This window comes from Aedes aegypti, unplaced genomic scaffold, assembly GCF_002204515.2.
Source record: "Aedes aegypti strain LVP_AGWG unplaced genomic scaffold, AaegL5.0 Primary Assembly AGWG_AaegL5_hic_scaff_361_PBJ_arrow, whole genome shotgun sequence".
Lineage (NCBI taxonomy): Eukaryota > Metazoa > Arthropoda > Insecta > Diptera > Culicidae > Aedes > Aedes aegypti.
The window spans coordinates 28,471-38,689 of record NW_018736025.1 but is presented as its reverse complement, the minus strand read 5'-3'; the positions used below and the strand labels follow the sequence as shown (position 1 = coordinate 38,689).

The following is a 10,219-nucleotide window of genomic DNA, read 5'->3' as shown; positions in this document are numbered from 1 at the left end:
GCAATTCTGCTTTGACAGATTTGTTAAATACTTCGCCACCTTTGGAGATGGCTCAGTAATATACAATTTTGTTTGACGACACGACTCCAAACTATTCCAATATTGCTTGTGCTGAGTTGCCGCCCAAGAGTTTATCTGAAGCTTCACCCAGCACTTCGAAATTGGAATAGCCGGCTCAGGGCCAATGAAGTCATGCGATGCTCCATCGCCAGCTAGCTCATCAGCCAATTCATTTCCAGCGATGGAAGAATGGCCAGGTACCCATACAAGGTTTACAGAGTTGACTGAATTCAGTTCCTCAATTTGAGTTCGACATGCGATAACAAGCTTCGACCTTGAGTTGGCCGAAGCTAGAGCTTTTATAGCAGCCTGACTATCTGAACAGAAGTATATGACTTTACCCATTACGCGCTGTTGAAGTGCTGATTGCACTCCACACATAAGAGCAAATATTTCCGCCTGAAAAACGGTGCAGTTTCTACCAAGTGAGTAAAACTGATTCAGCCTTAGCTCACGAGAATATACTCCTGCACCAGCTCTACCTTCAAGAAGGGAGCCATCAGTGTAACATACTATATTGTTTGATATACTTCTTTCCAAATAGCCAGACGTCCACTCTTCCCATGAAGGGAATTGTGTGGTAAATGTCCTGTAAGGAAAGTTACAAGCAATTGTGAGATCACTTGGAGCAAGGACAATTTTGTCCCAATTCACCAAAAGTGGAAACAACGAAGTGTGTGTAGATCTACGATTCACTGGATTTTTCTCCAGTACATCCAATACCCATAAACGGTAAGAGCAAGAAAGTGCTTCTTGTTTAAGATATGTGTGTAGTGGCGCAACGTCGAAAACGGCCTCGAGCGCTGCTGTGGGAGTTGTAGAGAACGCACCAGACATCGCCATCAAGCACATCCTCTGGAGATGGCCCAATTTTGATTGGATTGTTCTCACTTCGCCCTTTTGCCACCACACAAGACATCCATATGCCAATATTGGTCGAACAACTGTTGTGTAAATCCATTTGATATATTTGGGTTTGAGGCCCCAAGTTTTACCAAAGGTTCGCCGGCATTGACCGAAGGCCATACAAGCTTTTTTGACTCTGAAATCAATGTGAGCTGTCCATAAAAGTTTGGAATCTAGAATGACTCCGACATACTTTACTTGATTAGTCACATTAATCTCAGTGCCAAAAAGACGTAAAGGTCGAATTCCATCGCGGTTTCGTCTTTCCGAAAAAAGAACAATAGATGTTTTATTCGGGTTAACCGAAAGGCCATATTGGCGACACCAACTCTCGACTACCTGTAGAGCACTTTGCATCAGGTCGAATAGGGTGCTTATGCACATATCAACTATCAGAGCTAGATAGTCGTCGGCAAATCCATAAGTTGGAAAACCGCAATTATTGAGTTGCCTCAATAGCGTATCTGCTACGAGATTCCACAAAAGTGGTGACAAGAACAGGATAAATCCCATCCGCTCCTGGAGATTTGAAAGGAGCAAAACTATTAAGTGCCCATTGAATCGATTCAGTAGTTACGATAATGCGAGCCGAGGCCAGAGACTCGTAACTACATGAAAAGACATTTGGTTCATCCGTAGATGCTATGTCCACACATCCGGGGAAGTGTGTATTGAATAAACATTCTAAAACTTCTTCATCGGAAGAAGTAAAGTCACCATTAGGTAAGCGAATTTCGTTCACTTGGAAATCCTTAGATTTTGCAAGAATTTTGTTCAACCGACTGACTTCACTCAAACTGGAAACATTTGTACAAAGGTTTTTCCAGCCGGATCGTTCAGCAGAACGAAGAGCCGAACAATAGACGTATTTCCTGTTGAGGTCACCAACAGAAACATCTATTGTGACAGCACATACATCTCTGGTAGTTAACTCAGAAATGAGTGTAGCAACGATTGCTTTATTAACGAGCACGCATGCGCGGGGCATGGAGCGCGAGTTTGCCATTTCAAGCTTGCTAAAAGTAGCAAAAACTGGGTCCACAAGGTTACCTAGATAGAAGTTCCCTCTACGAAAGTAGGGTTCTTGAACTAGCGCCACTTGGGCTGCACCATTTTGCATGAGTCTGCAAAGATTGATCGTTGCTGTTCGTTTATGCTGAAGATTGATCTGAGCTAACCTAACCGTAGCCACTACCCAAACTAGGCAGGATTAAGCTTTTTGCAATCTCAGCACGAAAAAGACCAGCAACGAAAAAACCAGATCGGTATCTATTTAAAGTCGCCAAAGGCGAAAGAGCACAGAATACACTGTGTAAAACGCATAATGCGAATCCATATAGGTGATAATTTAAATTAAATGTCAACATATTCATAATCCCACCCTTATTAAGCCTCAAGATAGAGACTGAAGAAGGGCAGCCGATTATCTCGGAGAAACACAAGGTCACCTGCACCATTGCTCCGGGTAGCACAGGAAGGACTCAATACTGTGGAGGGCGCCCTGGTACCCCACAGGCTCCTTTTGCGGTTAGGTTTTATTTAGACCCCCCTAACCATTCATTCTTAGGCACGGTACGCATCACACCATAAATTAGGGGTCACCTGTGAGGTGGACTTTTACCACCGGAACAGGCAATCCTTAGTGTTAATTCTTAGCCAGTTGAAACAACCGCTACCGACACTACGCGGCTATCTAGGCTGCTCGGGAAAAGGAGGTTAATATTGATGATTAACTCCTGACGTGCCCAAGCAGCCAGAGAAAAAACTGATTTTCTCTTCTTTTAGGTGAAATTCAAGTGGAATTCAAGAAAGAATGCCAGAGGAATTTCCCGAAAGCTTCTAGAGTAATTTCCTCGAGAATAGCTAAGGATATTTTTAATAATACAGCCATTCCATGAAAAACCGATCTAGTAGGTCACTGAATTCCGTAAAAATTTGCTATTTTGTCCCTTATTCAAAATAAGGACACACGTGGTTTTGGATTTTTTTTTTTATTAGGGTGACCAATTCCAACAGTGACCAGAAAAATCACGATTTTGAAATATTTTTATAAAAAAAAAATATATATATATATATAAATTTTGAACCGCTTGACCGATTTTTAACTTTCTTGAATGGAACGTATGCTAAACATTCACAAAATATATATAATTTCACGAAAATTGATATTTTACCTGAACAAAAAATCAAACATTTCCGTTTTTTCGTGTTTTGAAGGCCTTGGGACCAAAGGGGCTATTGCCGTTCACATTTTTTCTTGAAAGTTCAAAAAATTTTACGTTTACAGTGAAATTTTCAGCGATGTTTGTTATTTAGTTATTAAGATATATATTTTTTAATATAAAAAATCAGCCATTTTTCATCGGCACACACTGTAGGTCCCAGCGCATTAGATTTTTTATTAAAAAAAATCATAACTTTTGAACAGCTCAATCTAATTTCAATCTCTTCTATTGGAATGAATGCTTAAGATTTCAACTTTTCAAAAAATAATATAAAACTCCGAAAAAATACATGAAAATATATGAAAATTTCCTAAAAACAATATAACTGTTTATACTTTTTCATGCAAACAAAATTTTGAAATCTTAAGCTTTCATCCTAATAGAAGAGATTGGAAATCGATTGAGCTGTTCAAAAGTTATATTTTTTAATCAAAAGTCTAATGCGCTGAGACCTACAGTGTGTGTCGATGAAAAATGACTGATTTTTTAGCAGTTTAGCATTATTATGAATTTCAAAGAACTTATTCAGCTTATTCATAAAAATAGGAAATATCATCATTGATATACATAAGCTTTTTAGTGTTAGTTGAAGAAACAGTCAGAGCTGAAAGAAGAACATCCTAAATGTAAGCAGTTGTTCAATGCTATGCTAGCCACCAACAGATGTTTTGGCATCGCGTTTGAACTTTTGACAGTAACTGAAACAGTTTAAAACTTATTCGTCCTTCTGCTGGATCGGCTTGCTTTGATCCCTCGAATCGTACTTAGTAATATATGTCATAGTTCTGACATCAACAAGTCTTGGCTTCTTCTTTTAACAACGGAGAAACACTTCTTTGACGTAAGTGTTCACCGAGTCGTTTATTGCTATATTCAAGAAACGGTGCAGTGTTCAGTTCCCAAGTTGTAATTTTAATCTTGGAGGAGAATGACATCTCATCTACACTCTTAAAAATAATGAAAATCACTCCGGACGTAATTCGCATTATGACTGAATGGCACATTATGTAAGTGATGAAATGACGTAAAAATGGGTTCTGAAAGATGTATTGAAAGAAAAATGTAATTTTACATGATGAAGGACATGAAAACGATGCCGCTATGATTGACATTTCCCGAATCAGACACCATCGTATTTAAAATGAGACACAAATTCACGTCATTTGGCTCGCTTCTTTTATGTGCAGCCAAAATACGTAAAATCGCATGATTTTTTCGGAGTGTGTAAGTTAACCCTTGAGCTAAAAAAATATGTTTTGAAGAGAACGTATTTTAAGCTTTAATTAAATTAATTATGAAAAATATTTCCCTCTTGAAAGAACAGCCTATGAACAAAAGAAGGATAAATCTCTTATGAAAATTAAAATAAGTGTAATGCATATAATAATTTATTTAACCAGTACAACAACAAAGAATTGCCGATGATTTAAAGAAGGAAAAATTCCCAATTAAAATATAAGGTCAGTCATTGCCGATAGTGATGGAACCAGTATAACTAGAAAGAATAGCCTATGTTTAAAAGAAGGAAAAATGTCTGATGAAATCATTAAAAACACTTGAAACCTTATTACACCATTGGTAATCCAGTGGCGAATCAATCATCACCTCAGAGTTTTAACGTGAAGTGTGGAGTTCACAACTTCGTCCTGAATAAAAGGGTTGATGTTATCATTATCTTGGAGCTCTTATATAGTGACAAACATGACGTCCCGTCACATCATAAAAATCAACAAATTAATTAGCTTATCAGTTATTGGGTCACACTTATGAATCCTACACATCAGCGTTGTAGCAATTTGATTTTTTTTGTTCATGATTCGGCCAAACGGCATTCGGCCAAATGCCCCTTTCGGCCAAATGGCATTCGGCCAAATGGCGTTCGGCCAAACGGCATTCGGCCAAACGGCGTTTTATTTTGTGACAGTTCACCACTCCACCCAAATTTTTGGAGCCAAAGTGGAGTTCCCTTTATTCCCTTTGTTCTTGAGGATTTGAGGCAAGGTTTCAACTCATTTTCATCTTCAACAAAGACCTTTTCCCAAAAAGTCTGTAATGACAAAGTTTACTGTAAAACTTGTCAACCTGTCGATAACTGCTATTCGATTCTTTTCGAACTTCAAGGTTGTGAAATGCCACAGGTGACATGTTCCCGAAGAGGACTTACAAACATACAATACTCCATTCACTGCAAAACGGAATGCAACAGAGTGTATTTTAATTGTAATTGTGACAGCGAAGCAGAAAGTTTGCAATTTACCGGTCCGCGTGGGAGCGTGTTATAGGCACGTGGTCGTCTCTACAAATCACATGGCGCGAATTCTGGTCGGATGGTGGAACAGGTGGTGATTGCTTCTGGTGGTTGGATGTGATGCTGTTACTTGGAGGTGAACTCTTGAGAAATATTGTAACAATATTTTAACGTTGGCAATGATTTAAAATAATCAACGCTTAATTCGTGACTGAAAGCCGAAATCCAATTATCATTTTTTTTAGGTCTCAGAAGTGCAATACCAAGATGGAAGAACCAGAACTACATTCGCTACTTCACAAACGTTTTATTTGTTAGCCAAGGGATCGTGTTCCTTCTGCAATTGGAGCATTCGCTGAACACCTACAGAGTTGACCTGCCCGTGAAAATGTGGGAAATCATGAAATTCGCAACCTGGTTTAGCGCTGCAATGAAGATGTTTCTGAGCGCATTGCTCCATGAACGGATCACAGTTGTGCGGCAATTCATCATCAGTGATCGTGTCAACTCTGGTGACAAAGTCTTTGACGACTATGAGTATCATAAATTCAATCGATACGTTAGGTTAATGATTGCACTGCTTTCAGGTTTTATTGTCGTGGATAGCGTGTTACTTGCAGTGCCAAACTCATCTATGCAAAATGCATTTTTATTGCCACCTCAATTGAAGAGAACAGGGAAAATAATATCAGGCATAATCCACTGCTTTGCCGTGAATTTTCTTTCATTTGGAGTTCATCCTAGATTTTTCTCTAACTTGACATGTGCCGCTACTTTGCTGTTAGGAGTGCGTGCTAAACTAAGAATGTTGACCCACCGTTTCACAAAACTGATAGCTTTGTCTGATTTGAGTTCGGACAATTATTTTGATTGCATGTCACGAGAGCTAAGGGAGGTCCTGCTCCAGCAAACGGAATATTGGAGGTCCTTGATTTGTAACAGATTTTGTATTGTTTTAATCTCAAAGAAAATATTATATTTCAGATTTTTGGGAATTCTAAAGAGATTGATTGCAGAAGTGTTTGTTCTGGTCCATTATTTCTCTATTCTCAGCATTGGAGCTTTCTTCTTCATCACCACTGATACAGGAATTAGCTTTATGTCAGCAGCGATAACATCGGCAGCTGCATATTTGTTACTGGAGTACTATTTGCTGTGTCGCTTGGTTGATTCACTTCAGGAAGAAGTATGTCGAGTTCATTCATTTTAGTACTCTTTCAATTCAATATTACATTTTGGGTATGTATAGGCCGACGCAATGGTCAGTGTCATTTTTGAGCTATGTGCTAGAATGCCATACAGCAGCGAACATCACTCAAAGTATATCGAATTTAGGACTTCATTTATGATTATATGGATCAATGCACGACGAGGAATGCTGATGAACTGTTTTGGACTGTTTGAAATTTCAACTCTGGCGTTCGTTGGGCTGCTAAACACCGCATACACGGTGTTGGCTTTTCTAATCAGCGTTGGTTGACGGAAGTCAAGAAAACACTGAGCCGGATGGTTATGCGCTTACCCAGAGGGGGCAAGGGAGGTCCGTCGACACCCCCCCCCCTCCCAGTCAATGAAAAAAAAAAACAATAACCAACTGATTGTGTATCAAGTTTAATTTATAGTTTGTAGTTTTCTAATATTCTTTTCCGCTTTCATATTTATATATCGTTGATAATCTTCTTGATTAGTAATTAAAGTCCAGAAGAAATTCAGACTTCCGCTTAAGATTTTTCCTGGAATCAATCCCTGGCCGTTGAATTTATTGAAACTAATTAGGAGTCCAATAAAGATCGTACGAGAATAAATACAGAGAAAAATCTTTTTGATAAATTTTCAAGTAGCTTAATAATATTATATTCGTTTAAAATAAACCCTTATTGGATTCCATAAGCTTCTGCTAGGTTTATAAGAAAAAATAAGGAGAAATCCTTCGAGGAGTAAAGAGATGGAACTCCTTAAGATGCATGTGGTTGTATTTTCGATGCATTATTGCGAACTTTTATGTGTGAATCTCTAGATGAAATTGTTTTAAACTATACTTCAAGGGATTCCATTAACCTTCCGTCAGTCGCTCAAAAATAAAAGTTACACCAGCGGTCGCATCGTGTACTGAGTACACACGGAGCTATTTTGATTGTCAATCCAAAGCTAGGCCAGATAAAATATTGATGTCTTCGGAAAATTTCTCCAGCTTAACGGTACTAAATGGTCAGTGGACAAAAGAAACTTTGAAACCATCCTTAACTTCCAGTGGCCATCGGATTCTGCCCCGGGGGAACCGTCGAAGTGAACATTTCGCAATGCAACATCTCGTACACACATTTCTCAGGATCTAGATTTTTTGCTGTCTTCGACAAAGTTGTTCAGTAGGTCAAGGACTAACATGTGATAGGCTGCTTGTTTCGGAATTCTGCCACCAGTTGGCGCTAGTGAGCATGTAATTTTTCAAACACAGATATCTCAGGATCCTGATTACCTAGAGAGATGCGGTCTTGGACAAAGTTGTTTAGTAGGTCAAGGACCAACATATTATAGGCCATCTAATTTGGAATTCTGCCATCAGATGGTGCTAGTGAGCATGCAATATTTCAATCACAAATATCTCAGGATCCCGATATTTTAGAAAGATGGTGTTTTCGGCAAAGTTGTTCAGTCGTTCATGGACTAGTATGCGATGATCTATTCAATTCGGAAGTCTTTCACCAGGTGGCGCTAGTGAACAAAACATTTGTCGAAAACAGATATCTCAGGATCCCGATTAACTAGAAAGTTGACGTCTTCGACAAAAGTGTTGAGTACGTCAAGGTCTAGCATGTGATAGGCCACCCAACTTGAAATTCTACCACTAGATGGCGCTACTAAGCATGCTGTATATTGATCGCGGCTATCTCAGGATAGCGATATTGTAGCATTATGGTGTTTCGGCAAAGCTGTTAAGTAGATCAAGGAGTAAAAATATGATGTGCCGTTTGATTCGGAATTCGTCCACAAAACGGTGCTAGTGATCATGCAATTTTTCGAACGCAGATATCTTTGTATCCTGATTCCTAAACAAATGATCCTGAGATATCCTCATTACTAAGAAATATTACATCTTCAGTATTGTTGTTCGTTAGTTAAAAGTCTGAATGCGAAGGACCCCAAGTTTTAAAATTCATCCATTAATATTTATGATTGCTAATATCCGAGAATCCCGATTGGATGAAGCTTTCAGCTAATGGTTCAGTAAATCAAGTACAAAATTGTGATGGGCCACACATGGTTCGGAATTCTTCCACTAGATGATGATACTGAGTATGCTATATTTCCAACCCAAATATCTAGGATCGTGATTGCATAGTCATGAAAATGACGTCTTCAACAAGGTTTTTCATTCTGTCCAAGGCTGAAGTATGTTTAACATGTAAAAATCCGTTTGATTCGAAATTAACCCACCAAACGGCGCTATTCAGCATGAAAATTCCATAAGTAAATACTTCAGAATCTAAACTACAGCCAAACTTCCAGTCGATATTTGAGGGATTATCGACTCATGAAAATATTGAATCATGGAACAGATATTCTTTGGAAAGCTGATTGAAGGTAGTAACCATGATTTTTGTTTTTGTTTCAAGTATGGTTTCATGAGTTGACCTCGAGCTAGGGTTCCAAGTACCGACTCCTTATGACGAGTACCGGTATTTCCGTACTGAACCGCTCAGTACCGGTAGTACCGGTAAAATACCGGTACTGGATTTTTTTTTTCAACAGGAGCATTGCAATTCCATAGACGATGATCTTAAACTCTTGATCCGTCTTAAAAACGTGAGGAGAAGGCAATTTCAACGCACTCGCGATCCTGTTATGAAAATTATATGGCAAGATTTGCAGGAAGAAATCAAGAAACGTTTTGCACAATTAAGAAACAAAAATTTTTTAAATAAGATTTCTTAATTGGACCCTGGCTCTAAGCCCTTTTGGAAATTGTCAACAATATTGAAAAAAACTTTAGAAGCCAATACCAGCATTGAAAGAGGAAAACAAATAATTACTAACTAATTGCGAAAAAGCTCAAAAACTTGCTATGCAGTTTGAAAGCGCGCACAATTTTAATTTAGGACTTACTAGTCCAATTGAAAATCAAGTTACTCAGGACTACGAAAATATTCTCAATCAAGAGAACGTTTCCGAAAATGTCTGTGAGACGGATTTGGAAGAAGTGAGAACTATTATTGAAAAATTCAAGTATATGAAATCTCCTGGCGATGATGAAATTTTCTACATCCTCATCAAGAAGCTTCCAGAAAGTAGCTTATCATTTTTAGTTGATATATTCACCAAATGTATTCAATTAGCATATTTTTCTGCAGGAGTTCCCCTGAGCCTTTCAAAAGGAGTTCTTGTTGGGATTTCATCTGTTCCGAAGGGATTCCATCAGGAGTTTCTATTAGGATTCAGTTAGGAATAACAACAGAAGTTCTACTAGGAAAAACATCCCTAGTTCCTCTAGGGATTCCATCAGGAGTTCTTTCAGAGGTTCCACCTGGAATTCCTATAGGAATTCTTTCAAAAGTTTCTCCAGGGATTCCATTATTATCCATTAGGTTTCTCTACGAATTTTATCAGGATATCTTCTTAAGATAGTTTAAAAAGTTTCGCCAGGCATATTATCAGGAATTCAGTAGCAGATGCTATAGGGATCCCGTCAAGTTCCTTCGGAGATTTCATCAGGACTTCCTGCATGGATTCCATCAGGAGTTATTCTAGGGATTTTATCAGGAGTACCTCCAAGGTTTCCATA

General features: G+C 38.5%; 1 protein-coding gene across 1 annotated transcript; it reads left to right on the top strand.

The window, feature by feature from the left end:
• The first annotated feature begins 5,347 nt into the window (after positions 1 to 5,347).
• Positions 5,348 to 7,294, top strand: LOC110681078. The gene is made up of 4 exons (XM_021856850.1): positions 5,348 to 5,575; positions 5,685 to 6,363; positions 6,424 to 6,625; positions 6,689 to 7,294. The coding sequence occupies exons 1-4, from the start codon at positions 5,560 to 5,562 to the stop codon at positions 6,917 to 6,919; spliced, it is 1,128 nt and encodes a 375-aa protein (XP_021712542.1). The 5' UTR covers positions 5,348 to 5,559; the 3' UTR covers positions 6,920 to 7,294.
• The last annotated feature ends 2,925 nt before the right edge of the window (positions 7,295 to 10,219 follow it).

Bases quoted from the DNA above. Each gene is read 5' to 3' on its own strand.
- LOC110681078 (XM_021856850.1), top strand. The intron at 6,364-6,423 runs GTCCTTGATTTG...ATTATATTTCAG, and splicing joins CAGCAAACGGAATATTGGAG to ATTTTTGGGAATTCTAAAGA. The intron at 6,626-6,688 runs GTATGTCGAGTT...GGGTATGTATAG, and splicing joins TTGATTCACTTCAGGAAGAA to GCCGACGCAATGGTCAGTGT.